The 27014-nt window shown below is 41.7% G+C and overlaps 1 protein-coding gene and 1 long non-coding RNA gene across 5 annotated transcripts in view; one reads left to right on the forward strand and one right to left on the reverse strand.

The window, feature by feature from the left end:
- Nucleotides 1-1662: 1662 nt before the first annotated feature.
- LOC133487604 (uncharacterized) lies at nt 1663-4047 on the reverse strand. Its single transcript, XR_009791404.1, has 3 exons — nt 3991-4047; nt 2753-2951; nt 1663-2672 (listed from the first exon to the last, which is right to left on the reverse strand). It is a non-coding gene; the product is annotated as an uncharacterized LOC133487604 (long non-coding RNA).
- LOC133487603 (latent-transforming growth factor beta-binding protein 1-like) overlaps nt 4015-27014 on the forward strand; it is a 110292-nt gene continuing 87292 nt past the window's right edge. For all 4 annotated transcript variants that reach the window (XM_061794461.1, XM_061794463.1, XM_061794464.1 and 1 more), the window contains exons 1-3: nt 4015-4676; nt 11239-11312; nt 25785-26052. In XM_061794461.1, the coding sequence (XP_061650445.1) occupies nt 4357-4676; nt 11239-11312; nt 25785-26052 (662 nt within the window). In that variant the 5' untranslated portion in view covers nt 4015-4356. The remainder of the gene's footprint in view (nt 4677-11238; nt 11313-25784; nt 26053-27014) is intronic.

Below are 27014 nucleotides of genomic sequence, written 5' to 3' on the forward strand. Positions count from 1 at the left end.
GTAAAGTATGTATGATTATTGCTGATATCGGATCGGACGGATATCGGTATTGGCCAAAATTCAAGGCTGCAATGTCTGTATCGGATCGGAAGCGTTGGGGCATCCCGAATTCCTTCGAATCTGGATCGTTTCAGCGTACCTCGGCTCTCCCGAAGCAATTTTTCAGGTGTGCTTCTAAACGCAACGTAACACAGGATGGCCAGATACCAATCCAATTACCACACTCGGGACGAGTTAAATCAAAGAAAACATGGCTTATATGTTGTTGCTGGCTTCCCCAAAATTATAACTGCACTCATATGCAACTTGTCCCCCCCCCCCCCCCCCCTCAGACACCGCGATTGTAAGCACACCTAATCTTGGAATGAGCAAGCTGTTTGTGAGTCAAAAGCGGTCATAACAAACATTGGGCCAAAACATCCAGGCTTGACTTGCTTCTTCCACCAACACTTCCAAACTTCATTTTGTGCTTGTCGTGCTCTCCCATACTTTCCATGGTGAAAACCATCAGAACTATCAAAAGCGCAAAAAAAAAAAAAAAAAAAGGCCTGTTTCCACCACTTTTACACCTCTTGCCAATTGTGGCACAATCTTATTAGATCAAACACAATACGCCCACCAACAGAGTACACATTCTATTAGGGTGAACACACAATTTAGCGACTGCTTTTTGGGATCTTAGTAAATCAGTCCTAATGTGTTTAGCTTCTAGAAATGAGAAGCCGTCACATGAGTGAACTCTGTGTCGTCGTAGAAAAGCAGCACATTCACAAAGTGGAAGCAATTAAAACCCCTAAGTTGCAAAAGCCAATCCACCTCTGAGCTCGTTTACATCAGTGTGATTTCCAGACTTGAATATTGTTATTGTGCGCTTGGCTTTAGAAACTATACTACAGTTATTTCTTCTCTCCATTTGAAGGTTGACAGGCGTGGCTGTGCTCGTTCCAATGAGCTTTTGTGAGACATCCTACTCCAAATGCTGCAAATTGGGCCACATGAAGAGCAATTTCATAACGAGACGCCCATAGACAAACACTAATAAATAGCACAGAGAAACAGACACAGATCGATGGCATAAGAAGCCAGGGTCCACGATCTTAGTAAGGATTGGCAGCAGGGTGAGACGACTGCACAATTATAAGATAAATGCATCCTCCTTCTCTAATTCTATTCTGCTGGGCCTCAAGATTCGCTGTAATCAGCTGTGGCACGCAGCCTCGGTCTCTTTCAAGAGCTTTGAAAATATCCACTCTGCTTGTCTCCCTCACCAGCGCTGTGTGTTTTGGACCGCCGTTCTCTGAGTGCGGTCGTGTTGCTCAGGGAGCGCTCATGAGCGAGCATCTATTGCGGCTCGAAAGTAAGAAGCGGGAGCCAGCGCTCTTTTGGCTCATTTGAGAGTTAACCGTGGTGGAGAAATGTGTTGTTTCCAGACAGTTGAAGGGGGGGGAGTGATGATGCAGCATGGATGATAAGAGGCCGTGGATGGGACTTCTTACATAACCTGAGCAGTTTTCCAAGGTTTCTGACGCTGTTTGAAATGTGAGCTTCATCTGCATGCCAAGATGCATGTTTACAATTCTAAATAAACAGCAGCATTTGGTTTAAAAAAGCTGAAAGCACACGGCCTTGAAAGTGATCCTTCTCACTCAGTGTTTTCCAACCTTTATTGAGCCAAGGCACATATTTTATATGAGAAGAAACACCAAACAAAAATGTAAAAAAAAAAGCATATTCAGTCTAGTGTACTTAAAAAAAAAAAAAGATAAATGTGAAGGGTTAATTGTTACATCTGCCATCTAGTGGAAGAGCAGTTATTTGCGTTGCCTGTAACTGCAGTATATGTCACATGCATAGAAAGATGAAAAAAGATACATTATATGTATAAATAAATATTTGTAATTTTTGGATCAAGTATGTGAAATTGTGTGTGTGTGTGTGTGTGTGGAGGGGGGTGGGAGGGTAGTCCAATATGTATTATAATATATGCACCCCTAAATCCCTTTAAAAAATGCTAGTTTCCAAGAAAAAAGTAATGTTGCAATAAAAAAAAAATTTTTTTTTTTTTGAGAAACACATTGCAATGATGTGAGAATAAAGTCACTTTTTTCAAGGAAAAATCGTAATCTTTACAAGAACAAAACTGTAATATTATGAGAATAAAGTTGTATTTTCCAAGATAAGGTCATAATACTGAATTATAATATAGAAGTCAAAGTTCAACATGGGAATGTCTATACAGTATAAAATAAGTGAATTTATAAAATCCAACTTTATTCTCGAAATAGTATGTCTTTAATTCTGGAAAAGAAGCCTTTGCTTTCCCCCCAAAATTGGTCAATGTTCTCCCCAAAAAAATACACCTGTTGTTCTGTCTTGTCATAATATGCCTATAGTTCTGCAATTGCCCGTCCCAACAATTTTATTTAGCACATTGGGGAGGAAAAATCACTTTTAACTTAAACACTCAATACCGCATGATAATCACTTAGGATAATCTTTGTCACGTGTGGGGAGTAGCTGTACCCAAGAGCAGGCGGCGGCAGATGTAAAATGATGAACTGTTTATTGAGGAAAGGTTTTGGAGGTGGTCCTGGATCTGTTGGCAGGCAGGGGACAGAACAGGCGGCTGGCTTGGTGGCAGGAATGATGTGGGTCAGGAACACAGGGGAGCACTGGGAACGAGGAGACACAAGAGTTAACGAGGGAAGCGAGGAACCGTATCGCTTACTTGACATACGGCGGGCCGTGGTACCGCTAGGAGAGGCTGCAACACTTAGGCGAGGATTTCCGGGAACAGGCAGGCTTCTATACACTGGTGGTGATGAGGCTGATTGAAGACAGAGAGGGGAGGGGGCGGAGAGAGGACACAAAGCGCCGTCCCGTCTCCAATAATGGAACTGCAGGGCAGTATATGACAATCTTGACACATCCGACAATCGGGCCTTCGGAGACTATGTAGAGGGAGGAAAAATGCTCAAATTTGACTTGATTATCGGTAAGTGTGATCCCACTTTAACATTTTTGTGACCCCAAGACACACACCCACAGGACAGGTTAATCTTTTAGAGACACCTGGCAATTGGGAAGTTGCTGACTTAGGCCTGGTACAAAAAGAAGGATTTTTCACAGACCCCACACATGAAGATAAAAAAGGTCTGGCATTAATAGTTGTGGTCGTACAGTGTGTCGTTTCCTCCGATAATCGCAACAGAGCCATAAAGATTCTGTACCACCACCGATCTAGAATCTAGTCCTCAAAGACAGAACATGATCTAACAAACACGAAGAAGAAGAAACACGACCGGACATGATGTGCCGATGTTTGCCGAGTGTTGCGGAAGTGGGAGTGTTGTACAATAGTGATGTCGTCGATAAAAAGACTTGGCTTTTGAAAATACTAATTGCTGTCCGGTGAACCCACTTATACAAAGTAGGAAATTGGGTTGGATCAATTTCCACCCGCTTGCTTGTTTCTTGATTGCCTACATTGCGTTCCACGTCACAATTTACGGAGTCATGACTCGGGAGTAGTCGGCTTTCCCCATACATATGAAGATCTTTGGGTAATATTTAAGAATGTTGGGCCGGTACCATCAAAATGTACTCAAAATTCGGACCATCAAACTCACTCTTAACACACCCCATACCAAAGGATAATCTTATAGGATTATTTTATAAATCCTAAAATAGTTTGCCATTTGTCCTCCTTGGACTGGAAGGGGCAAGCACGATGATCTTTACGTGTTTACCAGGCTTTTCGACCGCGCGAGGGTGGGAAAGTGTTTAAATGTGGCCCGATTATCGGTATGATGTGAGAGCGAGAGCAGCAGTGTGAAGTGGAAGCAACAATGCTGCGGACAAGGGGCTGTTTCTTTCACGGTGACTCCTGAGGCGAGGAGGTGGTGATATTCATGGGAGCAACACACACACACACGCACACGCACACGGTCTCTCCTCTCCTCTCCTCTCCTCTCCTCTTTTCTCACTCACTTTTTGGAGCTCAGCCTCAGCAGCTCGCTGCTCTTTTTGGCGCCTCACTGGAGGAGGAAGGAAGGACTACGTTTGTCTGATGTTAGAAGAAAGTTCTCATTGTTATTATTATTATTATTTTTTTAATCATAGTTTTGAAAACCTTGCCAGCAGTTTTACCTGGTCATTATGAGGAGGTACACACTTAGGGGAAAGGATGACGTCTAAGTGAACTTCAGAAGCAGAGTCACGGGCTTTTTGTTGTTGTTGTTGTTGTTGTTGTTGTTGTGTGCGTGAGTGTGTGTGTGTGTGTGTGTGTGTGTGTGGTTATATTAGCTCCTAAGTTGAACTGTAAGGACAATTATTGGGTACTATTTTGTAAAGAAAATGGAGCGTACCGGCTTGGCGGTTGTGGTGCTTTTGGCAGTAGCGCTGGTCGACGTAGGTGATGGTCACACGGACACCTCGACAGGTGGGAGGAAAAGCCTTCCGGCTGCCGGGCAGACGCTTTGGGACCACTCGGAAGGTGGCGAAAGAAGCCCTCCGGAGACCACCCGCGCCCGCGGTGATGGCGAGCTGCCGCCGTCGAAAGCAGCCCCGAGGACCGCCAGACACCCACGCAGCGTGACCCCCTCGCAGCCCAGAACCAGAGTCAACCGCCGGCAGAACAGCAAGTCCAGCACGGCGAGCACCAGGCGACTTGTCGGGTAAGAGTGGCACCCATAATTATCCGTCAGCATGTTCAAAGTGCCCCATTTGATCAGAGTACGGCATTTTCAATGAAATTACATCGTTGCTCACTTTGGCAGAAGCCTCATGCCAGGAAGTGGTGATGTAACAAATCTCCAGTGTTGGGAAGATTACTTTGGAAATGTAGTTGGTTCAATTATAGTTGGTTACCCTGTTGAAAACGTAATAGTAGTGTAGCTATTTCAATTATTTTCTCAAAGTAATTACGTTTGATTACATGTTGATTGCTTTTCTTAACTTTCAATGAATGCATCAACAGGAGCCTTGGATGTTTCCTCTACAAAAGTGTATTAAAACCAGAGATCATTATTTTGAAATGAACCACATTTGTTCTTTACACAAATAATACACTGATCATAAAACCCAATGAAATGTAAATACATACTCAAAAATGTGTACAGCATGTGGGAAACATGATACCGTGTCGCCCTAATGACAAATGTGCACAATTTAGAGTAGAGTAGTATGACTTCAGACGGCGCGGTGGGCGACTGGTTAGAGCGTCAGCCTCACAGTTCTGAGGACCCGGGTTCAATCCCCGGCCCCGCCTGTGTGGAGTTTGCATGTTCTCCCCGTGCCTGCGTGGGTTTTCTCCGGGCACTCCCGTTTCCTCCCACATCCCAAAAACATGCATGAATTGGAGACTCTAAATTACCCGTAGGTGTGAATGTGAGTGCGAATGATTGTTTGTTTGTATGTGCCCTGCGATTGGCTGGCGACCACTTCAGGGTGTGCCCCGCCTCTCACCCAGAGTCAGCTGGGATAGGCTCCCTCCAGCATGCCTGTGACCCGAGTGAGGATAAGCAGTATGGAAAATGAATGGATATATATATATATATATATATTTGCAGGTATTTTTCAAACATAATCATGGAAATTTATAAATTCAATTAGACATTTTCTCCGAGTAATGTAAAGGATTACAATTACATAAATGTTTTAATAATTTACATAATCTCGTTACATATAATTAGTTACTCCCCAACACTGCAAATCACAGGCTCCATACTCGACATTCAAGACAGCTAGTTCCTGGACGTACGAGTTTAATTTGTTCAGTGACCGAGTTCGTAACTCAATTTACATATCAAATCAGTAATTCCCACTGAAATAAGATGAAATGTCTTAAATCCGTTTCAGCCCCTAAAAACCACCAGAATTTTTTCGTATTTACTCTATGTTGGGACAAATTGGAAGTCACACAAACAACTGTTTGCGTGAGGTTAGTTTGTCTGTGAGTTTAGGCCTACTGTAGCTGTTCGCATTTTGTATTTTTGTGTTTGACTGTTTGTCGCGTTCAAAAAATGGCTGAAAGTGCATCATCAAACTCAAAATGTTAAAAATGTATTTGCGTTCACAAATGTACCAATTTGGTACATTTCACTGAAAAACTCACCTGTTTGCATTTTTTGAGGTAAGTAATTGATGTCAAGGAAGTATGTTGAAGTTATCAATCTCAACTGAGAAACCAACACTGTATGTCCGTGAGGAGCTAAGTTTAACCTGGGTTGTCAGTGGAAGTTACAGAGAGACTTTGCCACATGTGCATGTTTTTTCAAAAATCTAATCATCTGTAAGCCATTTATTAATAAGGGTAATGTAAGCTAAGTTTGAAATGATGAACTGTTTTGAGATCACAGTTTGTAGTATACAGTATTTAGAGCTTAAACTATTAACATCGACAGTTTCATTCCATTATTTGTGCTATTCGCGGCAGGGCTCGTTCCCTGACCCCCACAAATAGCAGGGGTTAACTGTATATACTTAAATAATGATGGATATCATAGGCAGGTTAAATGTACCTTCTGAGATCTATTTAATCGTTTCACCTGTATATCACAGGTATAGATAGATGAATAAATAGTAAACCAATAGTAAATCAATTACGTGAAATTGACAAAATGGTTGGGAACCACTACACAAACACACCCCATCGGACACATTATTGGGCTCCAGTGAGTTGCACTCATTAATACCCAAAAGTAGTGGAGCAGATGAACCAAACAATCATTCATACACGCATGAAATGTAGCAGAAATACACAGTGTGGGGTAGACTTTAAAGAAGACATATTATGCATTTTTTTCAAACAATTTAAAACCAGTCTGTGATGTGCTTTTATCTGAATTCCGTAAGGGTAAGAATAATAGCACACTATACACCATATTTCTTGCCTTTCTGGAATCAAGCCATTTTAGGGGCCGTCTCATCCAATTAAGCCAGTCCTCATCTCACCCCCATATACTGCTGGGACAATGATGAGTCCGGCTTTCATTATAATGATGACCAGTGGGCTGGATCTCACAGGCGAGTGTGTGCGTTCCGGCTGGCATCTGTCCATCACCTCTTCGGTATCGCTCGGCGGCGAGTGTGCGCTGCGACCGGCTGCTTGCTTCTCCTTGCGGAAGCAGAGTCAGAGACAAAAATATTAACTCGTGGAGGCAGCACTTCATACACTATATTGTGTGAATGTGGCACGTGGACACATCGGCAAACATAAACACGCCCCCCCAAACACCCCCACGCCTGGACGGACCACCACAGCGTCGACAACTTCACGAAGCAATCAAAAAAGTGACCCTTATCAAAAGCTGTTGCTGTTAGCTAAGGCTAATCTGTACATCCAACAAACAAATCTCAATGCAGCACCTTCAGCAGACAGGTCGGTAGTAACGCGCTACATTTACGCCGTTCCATTTACTCAAGGAACATTTTCCATAAACTGTACTTGTCAGAGTACTTTAAATGCACCATACTTTTTACTTTTACATTTATGCGAAGAAAGATCGATACGTTTACTCCGTTACAATGAAGGCGGCACGGTGACCGACTGGTTCGAGCGTCTGCCTCACAGTTCTGAGAACCGGGGTTCAATCCCCGGCCCCGCCTGTGTGGAGTTTGCATGTTCTCCCCGTGCCTGCGTGGATTTTCTCCGGGCACTCCGGTTTCCTCCCGCATCCCAAAAACATGCGTGGTAGGTTAATTGAAGACTCTAAATTGCCCGTAGGTGTGAATGTTTACTCGCAAATCTTAATAAATAGGCAGATACTCTAACTACAGATTTCCTTGGTTGTTTAATTTCACACCTGATGGGTTGGCAGGCACTCCAGATACCCAACTATTTGTGTACAAGCAATCAAAAGTAAATGTTCCATAATATGTCCCCTTTACAGAAAAAGTGTCAACGTATTGTTGTATTGAGATAAAGTTGGTTATTCTTTTCCATAACATAAGCACTATTACAAAAGGAATGGATGGATAATCCTTAATGTCCTCCATAATCAAACAAGAAACAGAGCAATTTGTAGTATTAATTATGTATTAAGGGTCATGTCAGGACATGACATAATAGCTGTGATTAGGAAATTGAAGAACTTCATAATGTACATACATAAAGGTGCAAATAACACCTGCTGCATTTTCACCAATATTTCCCCCTATTACTAAAGGCTATTAGTATTTTGAAACATAACTTTGAGGCATGGCTGCAGACTACTTCTGTCTGTGTGTGTCCCTCTTTCGGGCAAGGTTCCTGTGACCATGTGTTGTTGTGGCTCGGCTCGCCTGGTGAACATTTGCAAAAGAAAAAAAAATGTGCTGGGTGATCAGAACCACCTGTTTTGTCCAATGAGTCTCTGTGTCTTTTCTTGTTGTGCGTCTCCCTCAAACTCCCCAGCAGGAAGATGGCTTGTTTCCATATTAAAGCTCTTTTCTTTTTGTCTAATGAACCCTTAATGCATCCAGTTCTGTTTGTTCCATAGGGACAAAGCATGATACTCACAGATGCGGGGGTGTTGGGGGGGGGGGGGGTTTGGGTTTTACATAATGATCAGAGGGGGGATTTGAGTGGCTGACCTTGAATCGTAGACACTGAAATAAACGATCCTCTTCAGGATTTTTTTTTTTTAATCTAGCCAATTTAAAGGAGATACTTTAGAGGTAATGAGTTGATTCAACAAAATACTTTACGATGCAGGAGACTCCGTTATTGCCTTGGTTCTGCCCTGATGTTAAAGTAAACATTCTGTAACCCATTGTGTGCAAAAAACAAAACAAAAAAAAACTCACTGAAACTCTCCATTAATCAAGACAGTCAAACTTATTCACAGTTGAATGAAACTGCCTGTTTAAAGCAGTGCTTAATTAAAGAAAATGTTCCCCCATAGCGTTCAAACATTTTTGACTGACTGCAGCAGTGGGCAAATTCGGAATGCCACTTTTCCACTGCACAGTACCGGCTCACCTTGGCTCTTTTCGCATCAGTTTGGGTTGGTTCATTTTCCATCACCAAATAATAATAGGCTCGTTTGCTCGAGCAAACTAAAAAAATAAAAAAACAAACCACATTGAATTTGTCAGTCGGAACAAGACATGCTAACAAATAAGAACAATCAAGGAAAGTGAGAGTCTCCTATATTCTCTTATTTCAAAAGAAGCCTGAGGGACTTAATAGATTGGAGCTCTGCAGAAAAGAAAACTAAGAATACAGCAATAGGGTAAGCTAAGGTTAGAATGTGTTTTTAGACTTGTCAGTTCCATGCTAGAATCTGCTCGTGTGTCAATTGCAATAACAAACAGAGCCACAGTGAACCAAGTTGTGACCGTGCTATTGAAAAGCGGCACAGAATGGCACTCGGCAGCGCTACAGAACGCTTCCGAGGCTAAATTGAAATCACCACCAAATTGTTGTGCTTTCTGATTTATGACTGCTTTTTGTTGTTTAGTCATTCAATAGTGCCTCAGAAATTTTGCAGTACAGTCATCCCTTCCTATATTGCGATTCACTTTTCGGCTTCACTGCATGGCAATTTACAATTTACATTGCATATTAATGATGGCTTTTGAGGTGATTATTTTTCCAAACATACTGTTACTGCAGAGCAATAAGTGCAAGCCAGGAGGAAAGAGTGTGTAAAAGACAAGAGAATGTCTAAAGATTGGATCATTGCACACTTAGCAAAAGAAGCTAAAGTGCAATGCGCCCATAGTAAAGCACTGGTTTAAGTTGCACAACTGCACGTCTACGGTAAACATCATTTGCTAATTTAATACAGCCTACCAGCACGAGTTAGAACAAATTGTAATCCCTCCGCCCGTAGAAGGATAGACGCATCTGCCAGTGCACTTTTAATAGAAAGTGTGAGCTTTTTTGAACAAAATTAACAAGATAAACACTCGCACATATTCACACACGACCCGCTGTTTGTCACGGCGAGTCAGTCCACATGCAGAGTTGATGACTCTGCCGTTACCTCACAAAGAGCATCATCCATGATTGGTGTGCTATAACATCTGTAAACCCTTCCGTGAGTCAGAGAGTGAAAGTTATACATAGCTGAATTGAACAAGTGTGTGTGTCCCTTTAGCATACATGCATGTCGGCTTACCTGCAGCACGTCTAAGGCCTTTCTCAACATTGCCAACAATGTAATAAATGAATAGTTATTTGACCACGTTTATTTAGTCAGCTTTGCATGACTCCATGTTTTTTCATGACTCATTTCCACTCAGAATGATCGCTCAGCTTCTTCCCTGCTGGCCTTTTTTCACGTTCACGCTGACTCGCTGCTCCTGTTTTATGCGGCTGAAACATAACCCCTTCGTTTTGCACACATCCAGTAAACAAAAGACAAGGTGTTAACACAAGCTGATTTATCGTCTTAATCGCGACTTGCGGAATCGGTAAGTGTTCATTCCGTCAGTAAATCATGTGATGGAATTTGTATGTGCTGACTGACGGCTTTGGCGCGTTTGATTTACGTCAATGCAGAGCCTGCCAAAGGGCCGAAACAACCAACTGTGTTATCTGTGTGGCGCCTCAGCGCAACACGCAGAGCGTAATGAGTAAAATCCAAACTAGGTTGAGAAGTCAATCCGCGCTCCTATCTTCTCAAATCTCAATGAGTCAGACATGCGTTTTCTGTAATATCTTGAGAAGGCTTGATGGGGCCCACATCCATGCCAGTCCAGCGCCTACAGACTCACCCCCAAGTTGCTCTTGCACTCTGCTCCTGTTTCATCTATCTCGCTACAAAAAAATGGCTTTGGCTTCAAGCGAGGATTAACGAGTGCAAGAATCCTGTTATAGTTTTTTTAAACGTGTCGTTTCTCATTTGCTCAGTGATTTATTGAGGATGCAGGGTGCTTTTCAAGTCCCGTGTGTCTCACATAATCCCCGCAAGGTTCGAATAACTCCACGCTTGTTTTCACTGCAGACTCTCGCACGATGGTAAGAGGGATGTGCGCGTCCACGAGCCAGATAGAGTTTCCTGACCCTCCCCTGATTTTCGTCTTATTGCTTTAAATTCTATTAAAGTCTATTCTCCAAGGTGTCATGTCATTATCGATCGGCCACCCCCATCAGAACGATCCGAACCCAAAACAACATTAAATCAGATTGGTTTGTCATGCAAAGGGCCGAGGACACAGACACGCACGCACACGTGCACTGTTAGTGCTCTATGACCTGTTAGTATCTTGTCTAACAATGCTCATGTCCATACGTCTCCCTCTGTGCAGGCCAAATGTGTGCGGCGGTCAGCAGTGCTGCTCCGGCTGGGCTGTGGCACCAGGAACAAACCGATGCATCAAACGTAAGCATCCGTTTTACATATCTGATTGAATGGGAGTGAGGCAGCACAGTTCTTGGGTTCTCGGTTTGAATCTCACCTCTGACCTCATTGTGTGGAGTTTGTATTTCCTCGCCGTGCTCGTGTGGGTTTTCTCTGGGTACTTCAGTTTCCTCCTGCATTTCAAAAGCATCCATGTTAAGTGGATTGACAAAACTAAATTGCCCATACGGTATGTGTGAGTGTGAGCGCTTTTCGGTATGCCCTGGGATTGGCTGGTGACTAGAACAGGGTGTACCCTGCCTCTCGCCCAAAATCAGCTGGGATGGGCTTCAGTGACCCGGATGAGGATAAGCGAACATGGATAGCTATATGAATGAGAATCAACAACTTTAGCTCCAGTAATACACAGGCACACCAGCAGTCGCTAATGTCACCGGAGACTTTTATGCACAGAAATCCAATTAAAGAAGCTGACAGAAACCGATGGAGCTATAACATTAGGTACACCTGCACAGTGTAATCCATTCATTTTCTATAGCACTCCTCACTTGGGTCGCTGGTGAGCTGGAACCTATCCCAGCTGACTTTGGGCGAAAGGTGCGGTACATCCTGGATTGAGCACCAGCTCACTACAAGGCTCATGAAGACAAACAGCTATTCACACTCACATTCACACCAATGAGCTGAGATTTGAAACAGGGACCTTTGGCGATCGTCAGATAGTGGCCTCTTGCTCCATGCCCCAATTACTCGGCAGGTGTTTCAACCATGAATACAAATAAACGCCTCCTCTTAAGTACCTTAATTCTTCTTTTTTTAAATGACAAATACAAATATGTCTTTGAATACTCTCTGTGTCCCAACCCACTGCAATTTTAAACAGTCCTTTTGTCTTCTGCTCACCTTGGAGACCTGGTTTAAAAAAAAAAAGAACTCACTTAAAACTAACAAAATACACATCAGCACAGTCTTACAGCCGTGCAGCAAGTGCAAACTTGAATAGATGTACCTTGATCGATTGTCGCATCAGCCTCACTGTTCAGGTGCCTTGTTTTAAGTGTACCTAATTTTGTGTCCGGTGAGTCTATATCACATAAATCACGTAAAAAGGGCAGCGAGAAGCTTTAGAAGCCTCTGCCAACAGACAGAAAAATAGCATATGTTATAGTGACTAATGGCTGTCCTGTCAAGTGAAATTGCCCCATGAAAATGTTCTTCTTTTTACCCCGATGGTCATGTTCATCATATGTGTTGACCTTTTTTTATTTGATTATTATTATTATTATTATTAAGACTCTGGCATTGAAAGGACTTGCACTTCATTGGGGTTTGAGCAGCTTCTTATTTTTATTTGACCACATCCGTGTTGAATAGCCTCACCGACACAATAATCTCAAGCAGATGAGAGTGGAAAACATTAATTGTGAATGAACTATCAACAACAGATTACAAGTGGGTTTTTTTTGGTCACATTCGCATGTGTGTGCTGAATTTAAATGTGGACTGTCTCGTTAAGTTATCCACTACCTGGCCTGTTTAAAATAGAAACTGTTATAGAAACCACATTTGCAATCACATTTCAGGTTTATGTGTGCCAATGTTTTGTCTGAGCGTGAAATAACAGGTTAAAGTTGTTTTTGGGCAACTATTTTGACATTTTACACGTCAACTTTGCTTGTCTGTTTACTTGTTTACTGCTTTCTCTCTCACACACATAACCCAGCAAGTCGATTACACAACAAACTGATTGGCCCCAGCAGCCTCCTCATTAGATATACTTCCTTCCTTCCTTCCTTCCTTCCTACATTACCCCCCATGCCCCACCCCCAACCTCCATCAAGTCCCTGCTGACGGCACACTTAGTGAGTTGTTAATTACATTTAATGTCAGGCTGCAGTTGGCCAAATTAAAGTGTACGTACTTTTAATATGCCAGAAAGTAACAGGTCTGGAGCAGCTTACGTCGAGCTGTGTCTGGTGGCAACGCTATTATCAGTGAAGTGATGGCCCCTCGGCTGACTAGGTGCCAACACTTCCCCAGGCTGGAAGGGGCCCCTAAGAAGACCTCCGTGGAGAAAAAAAGGGGTTATCTTCCAACTGTCCTCGCTTAAGTTGCCTGCTTTATTAGGCGTTGGCAGCAACCTTTTCACTCTAGGGGGAAACGTGTTGGCTGGGAGTGAAATATGAAAACATATCAGGGCTGAGCTGTGTCTAGGAAATTCCCTCCGAAGGAATTGAAGTAATGTCTAATATTAAAAGTGTCAGCTTCAGGATTTACTTAAGAGACTGGATTGGGTGTCCTGAGTTATGGCTTCTTAACAGTACTTCATTGTTCAATTTGGTTGAGCTCAGAGCAAATGTATGACAGGAATTGGGCCTCTAGTTGTCTGGGGAGTTCACCTTCACGTCTTTATTTATTAAATGTTTTTTTTTTTCAGGTTGGAGCTTGTTGACCATCGACTAAATTCTGTTCATTGGGGGAATTAAACCCCCGTATCCAAATTTGGACTTATGCAGTGGGTCCTTGGCTTACGATAGAGATCCGTTCCTTTGACATTGATGTAAGTCGAATCTGTATGTAAGCCAGACCACACATCGAGCCCGATTTACTAAAGGTTTAGTCTCATGAATAGGCCAAAACTTAGTTGCGCACGCAAACAGATGTGGAACCTGATCTACATACCGGACACAACCAGGAGTGTGTCCGCCAAACACACTAAATTACTTTTTAGTTCATTTTGTGCTTTGTGGGAGGGGTATATGCAAATTGATTATTTTAATGCACAAAATGTGATTTATCAAACTGGCTGATTTTGCATCTTCAAATAGACAGGCAGGTGCAAAGCGGTGCTAGCTGAATGCAGGCAAAATGAGAAGTGGGCGGAAGAACTTTTCCACAGGTGTAAATATTTTTGAAATGATGATTTGAATTATCGCAACATCAATGCAATTTTGAGCTTCTGGATGATCCAAGGGCTGACTTTTTCGCCAATCACAAGAAGGTATCATGCCATATTACCTATGACAAAACTCATTTCAAGTCCACGTTACTTTACGTCTGGGTCATTTCAGCGCACTGTGACAGTTGGCAATAGCCTCTCCGAAAGCAGTTTTTGAAGCCAGTGTTCTACAGGATGGGCACATACTGTACCTGAACATCCAATTGCGCGAGGTAAATCAAACACAGAATCGGAGTGATCAATTCTGGAATTCAGGTCCATGTGCATCAAGCCAATAGCATATGAGGGACGTAAACCACTGCTGGTCACCCACTGGTCTCAAGCAGATTTGGTAAAATTCGTATCATTGTAGCATTTGAGGATACACGTCAAAAAATGCAGGGTATGGGGGGACACACACAACCTGATGCTGTACTGCAGTATACACACCACAGCAGTGGAGTGTTATGCGGCATCTCCTCTCGACTGATGAGTTAATTGCGGCATGGTTTCGGAGGTTTCACATGGTACAATTTTGAAGCGGGCTATTGATATGTTGATAATTTACAGTAAATGTCAAATGCAGGAATCCTAATCTATCGTCTTTCCTAGTGGCGAAGCAAGTATGTTTTCTGCACTAAAGGAAGGTGTGTGTACTGCAAAGCGATCACAGTTGTGGTACTTTGATCCATTCGAAGGAACAGAACATTCCTGCTACTATTTGTTTTCTCTGTAGTCTGGTATTATTGAGACCATTCAGTGTGAGAGGTAAGTTGCTTTTGTTAGTGGTGGCCAATAACCAGATGCATGTCATTGGTTGGTAAAAGTGAGGAAATGTGCAGGCTTGGCTGTGCTGTGTCTTTAAACTGGAAAGCGTTCATGAGAAGATGAATGAAACGTCTTGTCTTGGTGTCAGGGGGACTTACTGTATAGAATTCCCCTCTGCCACTTCATGCACATCTGCAGCTTTGTTAGCGAGCTGAGGGAGCCATATTTTAGTCGTAGCCCAGCAGTGGTTCTGCCTCGGTGAGCTGCAGCTGGACTACTCCATAGACACAATATATCTTAGCTAAAATTAGCCTCAATGCAAGTGTTTCAAGAACATTCACAGCAATATTTCACAAAACTGCTCTGATCTGCTGTGGGAATATTGTCAATGTTCACTGTTATAATGCTAAAGAGAGAAACCGTGCCGGTTCAGGGGTTGTTTGAATACAGAAGAATGGCCACGGAAATCTGTTTACAAAACCGTAAGCTACTTAGCAATGGAATTAAGATGCGAGTTGAATTGCTGACATGTTTTGGGTCTGTATGGGCTAATCCTCTATTAGATCTTGTAGGTCAATTTGGAATTAGTTTTGGTTTGCAAACAGAAGTGGCAACTGAAGCTATTGTGTTAATTTGTCAATGCATTATTTATTGTGATTTAAGTATGAACAATTGAGGGAAATAAAAAGAAGTTAAAAGCTCTTTGGTTATGCAGTGTTGCCCCGACTGTTTTCTCAACTAATATGCTGCAACCATGCTCGGAAGGTTGTTTCAATTGTTGCACTGTTTATGCATCATAACACATTAGTCGTGTGATGATTGACGATTGATTAATCATGTCTTGAAGCAAGTGAGTCAAAATGGAATCCACTATTTGGCTGCAGCCAGCACAGCCACTGTTGATTCAGCTCAGTTTGGTGTCGACCGCATTACAAAAATATGGGAAGTTGAGCTCCATCCGTGCAGACCTCCTGTAATGGCGCAACTTCTTAGGACATTCTTCCCAGTGCAATCTCTCTCAACACCTGTTTCTATGCTGGTATTAACTAGCAAAGAAACCAGAGTTGAGAGAGATTCTCCATATCATTAAAGATAACAATTGAATAATTACTTGTTAATTCACCTCATATTGGATCAAGCACATTTAGTCCAATGCTTAGTACAATCATTCTAGTATGTATAGTAGGCCTATATATATTTTGAATTGGGGCACAGTTCATGCATTAGGCCAATGCATTACAATTTACCAATGCTATCGGATTCTTCAACAGGTATATGTTCCACCCTCCACACCACAATATAGTATAGTTCATATGGCATCAAGCTGGAAGTCGAACAATTCCAGGATCATGACCCACCCCTTCTGCCAAAAGAAGAGATTTATACCCACTGCTGTCTTACTGAGTGCAGATGAAAAGGTGCATCATTCATGTATAGGAATACAGTTGATCATCAAGAGTGAAACATGATAGGTTTCTGAGTTTGTTCCAAGTGTTTCAGTTTTGGGGTGATGGTGAGGGCCCCAACCTTAAAAGCTTTTCTCTCACTCCAGCTATGTCTCATTTCAGTTCAAACATACATGTTTCTCCCCAGTGGCATTTGTGTAGGGCAGGGGTGTCAAACTCATTTTTGTCACGGGCCACATTGTAGTTACGGTTTCCCTCAGAGGGCCGTTATGACTGGGAAATCATAAAAATCTTTAATCACCTCATCATTTATTTTTTTTGGGGTCCTGTTCGGCTGTAACAGCCTAACGGCCGAATCACCTCATCATATTATTACACCTGAATTTTATAAACTAGTTTTGGAATCAGAAATCAAGGGTAATGGGTTTTTCAACTATTGTTCATATTTGGTAACACAAAAATACTTGCAATATCTCAATGCTATTTACGAAATACGACAATTTGAAATCTTGGTTACAGATTTGAGCAAGAATCATGGAAATTGGCACACATTGTTTGCCTTCGAGGGGCCACATAAAATCATGTGGCGGGCCGGATCTGGCCCCGGGGCCTTGAGTTTGAAGGTTGTGGTGTAGGGTAAACGGATAAACTATAGGTATCACATAGGTCATGTTAGAAGTAAGACTTAGCTAGTAGTAATAGTAATAGTCATTTATAAACTTTCATTTAGAGCAAATGGATAGCAAAAACACACGTGCAGTATGATTGCTTAGTGCATGGATGTTTGCCATCTCAAAGAACATTTACAGTATGTACTGTGCCCGCAATGATTTGAATATGCATTTGTTTTTTTACAATGTGTCTAAATGTAAACATTTAGTTGTTAACTTTATCAACATAAATCACCCTGCATGTCATGACACTTTTCCCCAGGCTGTGTGGCGTTGGTTAATAAGATAATTAAATGAGTATCATAACACACAATTTGGACTTCTCAAATTCACTTTGGAACAGAACATGCGCATTGTTGTCTTGAACATGTGTGAAACAGCTGGTGAAGTATCAAGGACATACAATACATCTGTGAATGTTTTCTAACCTTTTCAAGTTCATTGAAAAATGTTGACGCACTAATAGAAACAAACCATCATTTTGGCCTCCTCGGTTCCAATATCCCAAAATATTATCGCTACTTCCCTGTGGTGTAAAAGGAAGGAAGTGACTACATTCGGATAAACTCCTAATTTGCCATCATGCATCTATCGTACCACTTTTTTTTATTCTATCTGTTTGTTTGCTTTGGGAGAATTCATCGACTAACATGTTTGAACTGCACTGTTAAATGTTGGTCATACCCCATTGGTCATGTACAGTCACAAAAACTACACTATATGGCCCGCGGCTGGAGGTTATCAGAAGCACAACAAAATCAAACACAAAATCATGCAATTCTATAATTTTTCACCAGTTACTGTAGAGTTTAGCAAGAATGTGAAATGTACATGTCATGTACTGTACATGTTTGGTTGGTTTGTTTGTTAACAGCATTGTGCGAAAACTACCAACTGATTTCCATTAAATATTTGTAGAAGACTGTTGCATCGGCCAAGGATGATTATTTTATTTCATGTAAACCGTTATCCAGTGAAGTTCCTCCATATCATTCATATTACCTCCGTCTGTTAGGTCTGGGTTGACCTCCACTAAGTAGTCTTTGGTCTTCATTGTCCACTCTTTCCTTGTGGGTTCCACTTTAGTGGCACACGTGCTTTGTTTGTAGCTGGGTTTCTAACTGTGTGTCCTATCCATCCCCATTTTCCTCCCTTGATTTGAGTTTTGATTTTTTTCTTTCATAGTTCTTCATTGGTAATTTTGTCAAACCCTCTGAAGTGTAGGATTAGATTTGAAAAAAACAAATTTGGTAGATGTTTTAGGGGTGCACCATGTATCACAAGTATACATAGGGCTGATTATATGTTTTTGTTGAAAAGTGAATTTTATTTTTAAGGATGCAGTCTGTGAATTCCAAAGTGGTGTCAAGTTCCTAAACGGAGTCTTCCCAATACCGGCGCCCATGTCCTGATTTCTTCCTCCTGTTTTGCTTATGACACATCTGCTATATGCCAAGGATAAACCTATTTAATTTTGGTGCAAATCCAGCATTCTATGGACATTTAAAAAAATAAATAATAATTCATTTATTTTTTACATTTTGCTTTATTTCTTGAAAATGCTGGAATATTAATAACAAAATTCAGACATATGATACATATAAATGAGCCTGCGTGGGTTTAATCTGGCCACTCCGGTTTCCTCCCACATCCCAAAAACATGCATGGTAGGTTGATTGGAAACTCTGAATTGCCCTTAAGTGTGAATGTGTGCGCGAATGGTTGTTTGTTTATATGTGCCCTGTGATTGGCTGGTTTCCAGTTCAGGGTGTACCCCACCTCTCGCCCGAACATGGCTGGGATAGGCTCCAGCACGCCCGCGACACTTGTGAGGATAAAGCGGTACAGAAAATGGATGGATGGATGGATGGATGGTATTGAGTAATAGATGAAGGTTTATTTTGAATTTGGCCCTCTCAGAATGTTGGCGGAGAGGCGGCGTGTCACGCAAAGAAACTAACCACTACAATTGTTGTAGCGGCTGCCTTGACTTCAATTTTTCGGCTGGCCTGACCGCAGTACTCCTGACGCTGGGAGTAAATAGAGAGGGAAATCACAACTGTCGAGTTGTTTGCAGTTCGTGACCGTGCAAGACTGACCAATAGTCAAGCAGAACAACGGAGATGTACCATCCTTGACAATTCACGATATTGACGGGGATTTCACAATGATAGGTCGGTGCTTATCGCCTCATGTTATTGCATTTTATGCATTAACTGTATTTGCTTCCATGAAGTTGCAATTCATGATTGGACTTTGTAATATCATATTTATTCCGTTAGCCCTTGCTAAAGTAGAATTTGTTTGGGTACTTTTTTTTAATTGAAATGTTTTTTTAAATGATCTTTTATCGATCATTTATTCTTATTTAAAGATTCATTTTGAATTGAAAACTGTTCCATATTGTTTGTTAAAAAGTGGTGCAATAAAAGTAAAGATTTTCCCCTAACATGAGGAATAATTGCGATTAATAATCATGATTACAATATTGATCAAAATAATCGTGTTTATTATTTTTTTCCCTAATCCACACTGTAATTTGGTGAACAGAAGTGAGCCGTCCTGCTTGGTGGAAACCATTTCACAGTGCTGTAATAACTAGGGAAATGTGAACGAAGGTTGTTTTTGAAGAGGGTTAAAATAGGTCATTACAGATGAGTGGCAGCCTTGTGTTTTACAAGAACAGGAGGAGGTTTTTAAAATGCCTTTTAGCTTGTGATTTCACTGAGCAGAGGGTAAGATTAGGGCTGTGCAGATAGCCACACACCCCTCTTTGCTTTTATATGTGTTAGGGTGTGGGGAGTTGCACGGTTCACAGTTCACACTCCCCTGTGGCGGCCTTGTAGAGAATTATGAGCCATTAGACAGATCCTGTAATCCATACACACGCCATCGTTCCCAAAAGCCATCATTAACACTGAAGCTGGACAGCCTGTTCGCACTTTGTCTTCCCCAAAACCAGGAGTGCTGCTTTCGCCACACCAGCTGGTGTGTCTGTTTGTAGCCTCCAATTGCGCCACATGTTTCTCTAATTGCTACCATCGTGGAAAGTGCAGTGAAAATGATATATTACTCACAATTGATGGAATCTTGTTTTTGGGGTTGCTTGATCATCTTTGGTCTTCAGCTGATCATCACTGTGGATTTTTTTAGACAGCAGGTTCAGACTGGAGTAGGGTTCAGATTACCATCGTGGCTGTCCCTGTAATGGACACTCATTACAATTAGTCACCCACTTGAGAAAAATGAATGCCTCCCTCAATTAGGTGCCTCCTTTTTAAAGAAATAATTACCCCAGCTCATAGATCTTATTGTTCACTGAGTTCAGCATTGTTCTGACCCCATAGTAGCAAATTCCTGCGTGGAGACATACGGCATGTTGTAAAAACAACCAAAACAAGTTCCCTATGCAGGGTCAAGTTGATATTACCTAATGTGGAGATTCTGCTTAGCGGACATGTGATGGGTCCATGTTTATATTCCGGGCAGCTACTTATTTGCTCAACGTTGGGTTACGCGATTTCGCTGCTTTTCTCCATATTCGTCTTTTTTATTTTGCTTCTACCATGCCACTATTTCACTTTCGCTTGCCATAAATTTTAATACTGTATACTACTTATAAATAAGTTACTAACTAACCGTTTTCCCAAAATGCCTACTAGACACCTCCTCTCGTCTGCAGTTGAATAAATAAATGCGCTCGGCCATTATGTACAATTGATTGTTGAATACTGTAATCAGGTCCTGAAGCAATTGAGGCAAAATGGAAATCACTACTTGACTGTAACCATGAGAGGCACTTTTGATTCAGTATCAAATAGTTAGTTGTCTGAAGAACACCCCATGACATCAGCTATGGGAAGTTGAGCCACATTCACACTATGGCCTCTCTTCCACACAACATTATTCTTCTGCTAAATAACACTGTCATGGATGTCACTACTATGAATCCAGTCAAATGTCCCTCTAGTTTAATATGCATTCTTATTGCGGTTATTTTAGGACGTTCATAACGTCGGGAATCTCAAAGAAACGTGTAACTGCACCACTGATTGTCACTTCAAAAGCCACATTAATAACTAAGAAGGCCCATGCCCATCAAGGTTGCACTATTGTCAGGGGGAAGCCCTTCATTACAGCACCCTCCCGCTTGAAGACCATATGGAAGCGATTGGGTATACGATCCCTCAGGAGAATAAAGGTTTGTGGATTTTGTTCGGGTCGGCCTTACAAGTCGCTGGCACATGCCCCCAGATCCAGATATTTTCTTCAGATTGGCCCGGCTTGTGGCTCGTTAGACGCTGAATGTGAATGTTTAAGGTGCACTAGCTGAAAGTAATGTACACAATGTCATGGGTCGACTGTAGGTTAACACAATCCCCCAATGAGCTGAGGGTGGTGTGGAGAATTAAAAGCTCCAGCTCCTGAATTGGACAAAAACACTTGATTCAGAAATGCACATAGCATGTGACAGAGGCACCAAAATCTGCTGAAATATAACCCGTGTAAGATTTACCACAAGGAGAAAATACATTATCATTTGTCATGCTCACGTCTGTTTCACATTACAACAATAGAGAAGCTTTGTAGTCAATGCAGTTTTTTGCTTGCAGACACCGACATCAGGTTTTGGCAGGCATGCGGTGATAGCACTGGACTGGCAACCATGTGGAAATCACATGCTGGAAAGAGATTAACGCTCACTTGAAATGATTAGCAAAGTCATTTTATTAAATGCTCAATAGAGCAATTTTTTACTTTTGCCTCCCATTATCTTTAACACTTGACTTGCTTCACAAGACCTATCAGGTTCTGTGGCAACTCCTGAAGAGAGGTCCCCTCTGGTTATCATCACAGGAGGTTCATCCATCCATCCATTTTCTATCATGTTCATGGTTACAGCAGGAGATGGAGTCTAACCAAGCAGAGTAACAGCGAAAGGCAAACTACACCCAGAACTGGTCTCAACCTTTAAGTTGTGGAGTGACTTTTAAGGCATATTTTCTTTTACGGGTACTTGTGGTTGAATTCCAAACTGTACGTCTTTTCGCCCAAAGTCAGCTGGGACAGGCTCCAGTTACCCATGACCCAAATCAGGACAAGACTTATAGACAATTTATGGGTGGATTTACATAATCAGTATAGATTCTACCTTGAGGCACAATAGTAGTCTCCTTTTATACCATGTTTCTGTCAAGTAAATCCAACCCATTATTAGTAAACGCTACTCACCTTTAAAAACACCCCCAAGTGCTTTTACTGAAACATTTATATTAATGTGATTACATCAAATCCAAACACCTTAACCTTGCAAATACTTTGTTTTCTAGTTGTTGTTGTTGTTTTTGGGAGGGATGCATTCACTAACGCTTTAGGCGTGGTACTGTAGCACTAAAAACTTCCTTAAGCCTTTCCAATGAGTTCCCTTCAGTAGCTTCAATTTGTACACATGTGGATTGCAGAGGATTGGAAGGGAATTATACTCTTCCCCTAAATATGAAGTATATAAATACAATATATAATATAAATATGAAATGTGGCAAAGCCCAGAGAAAATGCTAGGTCCATATTAATATGCGTTTTATTGCTGATTTGGCTGTTTCAGCATGTTTGTTTGGCCTGTCCCAATCTGCCAACAACAATCTTAATAGTCTTTTCAGATGACTGGATTTGGACACAAACTCCCAAAACTTGGCCACTCTGTGTCTGTCATAATTAAGGCCGAAGTGGCAATGTCAGGAATGTTTGCAATTTCTCCTCTTTTATTTCCGACGGATTCTGGGTTTATTACTCTCTCAAAGTAATGATCACTGCACATATTTGTGAAATGGATGGAATGTGAGGCAATTAGTTTTAATGATGTGCAAGACAAATCTGCACGACAGCAATTACTGTGACAATGTGCTCACCAGGCCAGAGGCGAGGCCCACTGAAGACACAGACAGGCTGCAGCGCTGTAGGCCGAGGCCCGACCAGAGGCTTCATGTGGGGTATATGTAACTGACCTACCTGTCCATGCCAGTCTCAGTGAAGGTTCTGTGACTGTGTTGTTACTGGAAGAATGGCCTTTCACACATTACTGAAGACACACATAAACACGAGTATTAGAATCTCTTGTACAGGAACATTTTAATGTAGCATTTGAACATCCTTAAATGTTGTACACGTAAAATATTAAAACATGAAAACAATATAATATGGAAAATTTATGTTTTATTGATTGTGTACCAATACTTGGATCTTTGGAGTGCCTGTCCAACCATCCAGTGTGAACTCAACAACCCAAGTACATTTTTGATTACTTCCTTATTTCTGAAATTACACTACGTCTGTGAGTGAGGCATTTTATATTATGCTAAATTGCAACGTCAGAAGGAGGGGTATTTGAGTTTGACAATCTGTCTGCTGCATGCGCCACATACACGGACGGGTCCGGACAATATTTGACGAGTGTGGTATTTATGGGGCCTTGCATTCGCTTCGGAGTTTGGACTTGCTTTTTTTAGACTCGCTTTTATTGACTCAGTTCTCTACAAGTAGCCATCCCCGAGCTACGCCGCTAGTCGTCTTGGTAACAATAACGATACTCAGTATTGGCTCCATAGTATAGGGTGAATGGGGTGAGCAGTGGCTCAGTCGCATGAGACAGGACCGGCCCATGTGGAGTTACAAAAGTAACGCGTTACCGGCATCACTAGTGGACATGGTCGGGGAGCTTCAGAATGTCACAGAAATCTGTGGCCTACTTCATCCACACTTTCTTCCTCAAAACTTGAGCTTGACCATGTGACAAGACAAGAAGGTGGCACAAACCCAGGCCATACAAGGTTGATGATGTATTGACCCCCAGTGGCAGACAGAGCCGAAGACATTCGTATTTTATCCCTTGATGGAAAATTCTCATCACCACAACCGAGCCGCACCACCCCATTTCTATGTAGATGTACAATTTATCAGGAAAACAGTCTGACTTTTCCCAACAGTCATTAAATGCTTGGATTCATTCATTAATTAAATTTAATTAGGTTGGCTTTATTTTACCACAAAACTCAGGAGAGTGTGATATTCAATCCTCAGTTTGCTAGCTTTTGTTGTCACATCACACCATGACTGTACATAATGGGCTGGTCTTTCTATTACCATTCAGAGTGAGAAAACCTATACACAGACTACAGTTTGTCTTTCCAGGTGTATTGACATAGTATCTGTGATGTTTATTGGTAAAGACATTTTTTTACGTGACCAATGGACTTTCCCTCGCGTGAAATCGAAATCGAAATATAAAGAAGGCCCCCTGAATCTGAGAATTATGGCTATAACACGGCAGTGGGGCCTTTCTCAATTCCGGGAGCTGTGCTAGTGTTTCGGCCTGCGATCTGTCAGTGTCCACAGCGTCTATGTCAATAGCATTCCATAGCGGTGTTGACAGAGTGCTGCTCTTTGCTTTGAGGCCTGATTTACCGTTAAAAGGACAATGTCATAAATCCCCTCAAGCATCCTCTATTAAAAACCTATGTGTCACAAGATGGAGAGGCTGTTTACTTAAATGGCATGCAGCAGGGGTTTCAGGTCTTGAAGTATCTATAGTGTGACGGGAGGATATGGAAGTGGGTTGGCGCACTGACACTGATTATTTTTCCATGACCATCACACAATGTATTTGCAGACGTTCGATAAATATTTTGCAGCCGTTTATGTTCGGAGTACAGTAATCCCTTTCAGATGGAGCTTGTTTTTTTTTTTTAAATAAAAGATGCAATTGTAGATAATATCTCTTTGTAAAGTGTATTTTTGGATCCAGTTTTTACCCATACGTTCAATTTATATGACCTCTTAGGCTGGATTTACATTGCAGGTCTAAGTGCCCAATTCCAATTGAGTGCCTATATTATTTTTTTTTTCAGACTGTCTAGTCACATATTTTTTCCAGTCAAGCATATCACACACCATTCCAGTGTTTACATTGACTGAACAACTGAAAACAAACTGCCGTGCCGTGTCAATATCAGGCAACTAAAACGCTTAAGTTATATTAAACATGGCACCTCTAATGTACCATATTTAGACCATTTGTAATGGTGTTGTTTTGATTTACAGCAAATATGCATTTTTATTAAAAGTGGGTCTTTTGTTTGAACAGATGTGCGTGTCATTGATTGGTGTACTTTGATGACGGTCATGCTCTCATTGTCAGGGTATATATCGGACTTGTATCCACATTTTAAATGGCCCTGATTCCAATCTAACGAGATCTGATTTCTCTTTACACTCCCATGACTCATATGCGAAATTGTGCCACTTGGGAGCAAAACATCGGAATCCTGTCACTTACCCATGTAGCCTAACTGGCAGTGAAATTACACCCATCGAATTTTGGATCGGTGACGAAATTGCTCCCTATTGCCCTAAACAGAACCATAAACCTTGATTACAGTCTTTTACCTTAGCCAGAAGCTGGATAAGTAGGTGATCACATGTATGCTTAAGAAATTAAACATGACAGCTTCCCTCAGGCTCTCTGCAACATAAAAAGTAGCGAAAAGGTCCAGAAGTTAAGCTAACGACCCCTTTGATTAAATACATTTAAAATGAGCTCCAGTGCCCAGAATAAGAGGAGACATTTCTACTACTGATTCTTGATCCAATTGAGGTCAAAACGTTCTAAAATGACCTGCTGAAAACTTGATCTCCATCTGTGTTCTCTTTTCAGCCGATTGCCAGCCGCCCTGCCAGAACCGCGGCTCCTGCAGCCGGCCGCATACTTGCGTGTGCCGCTCGGGTTTCCAGGGGCCCCGCTGTGAAGAGGTGGCCCCCGAGCAGGTGTACATCCATGACAGAGGGTCTCTGAGGCGTGTGCAGCCGGGCAGCAACCCTTTCCAGAGAGACCAACCGCGCAGACGGCCCTTGGAAAGGCAGATAGATAGCACCAAGGTCCAGACCCCGCGACCTGCGACCACCAGGCAACCAGTCCACACTGCGTAAGTGATGCAGCTGTGACTCCTCACCTGTTCTGTTTGTAGCAAGAAAGCCTTCATTGACATGCCAAACTAGAAGCAGGCCCAATTAAATTGGTCTCAGTTAACCACCATGACTTTTGGAGTGAGCTACTGTATGCTTACTCTTCGGCTACAAGCTAGCCACTATTAATGCTAACTCCTTTCAGGCAAAAAAAGCTTTCAAAAATGTACTCTTCGTTGGTTGTAAATTGAGTGGAAACACATTTGTAACTATTTTCAAGTGGAACATCTCATCGACTCTTAGCAACCATTTGCTAGAGCGTCATTGTTAGCTAGATTGCTCAGTGGCCATAAATAATTATGCCTTAAAACCGAGTCAATCAGCATAGAGGGAAGGAAAAAGAATGGTTTCATGAACGTGAGTTCTACAGAGCTAAAGCAGCCTGTGACCTTTTAGCTTATTTTTTTTTTAGGTCCTTACACCAGATATTCAAAGGTCATTAGCTGATATTTTGTTTTCTAATTTAACTGATTGTTCCGTTTTTTTGTCTTTGTTTTCAGTCATGAGATAAAGTCTACTTGATGCTTGAACTATAAAAACATTTACAGTATGTAATTTTTATATTATTACAGATTCACACCCATTTTGAGAGTGTTGCAGGTGTATTTATCTGAAAAAAGAAAGATCCCCAGGGCAGTTTATTTAAAATACCTTTACGATTATACAGGGAGGCCCGCGAAAAAAGATATAAACTGACTGATTACAACATTTTTTTACTTTCTTGTACAAACAGCCATGGTTTAATTACACTCCTCTTCAAGTGCCCATGTTTACATGTGCAATAAATCATCCCAGATGACTCGATTCCACTCCAAATCTTTGATATACACTATGTAAAACAAATGTTAAGACTGATAAGAATTTGCTTCCATACTTGAAGTTTTAAGGTAAATCCCTAAGATGTGCAAACAGCATGGTTTAC

The sequence above is a fragment of the Phyllopteryx taeniolatus genome, chromosome 13 (assembly GCF_024500385.1).
Source record: "Phyllopteryx taeniolatus isolate TA_2022b chromosome 13, UOR_Ptae_1.2, whole genome shotgun sequence".
NCBI lineage: Eukaryota > Metazoa > Chordata > Actinopteri > Syngnathiformes > Syngnathidae > Phyllopteryx > Phyllopteryx taeniolatus.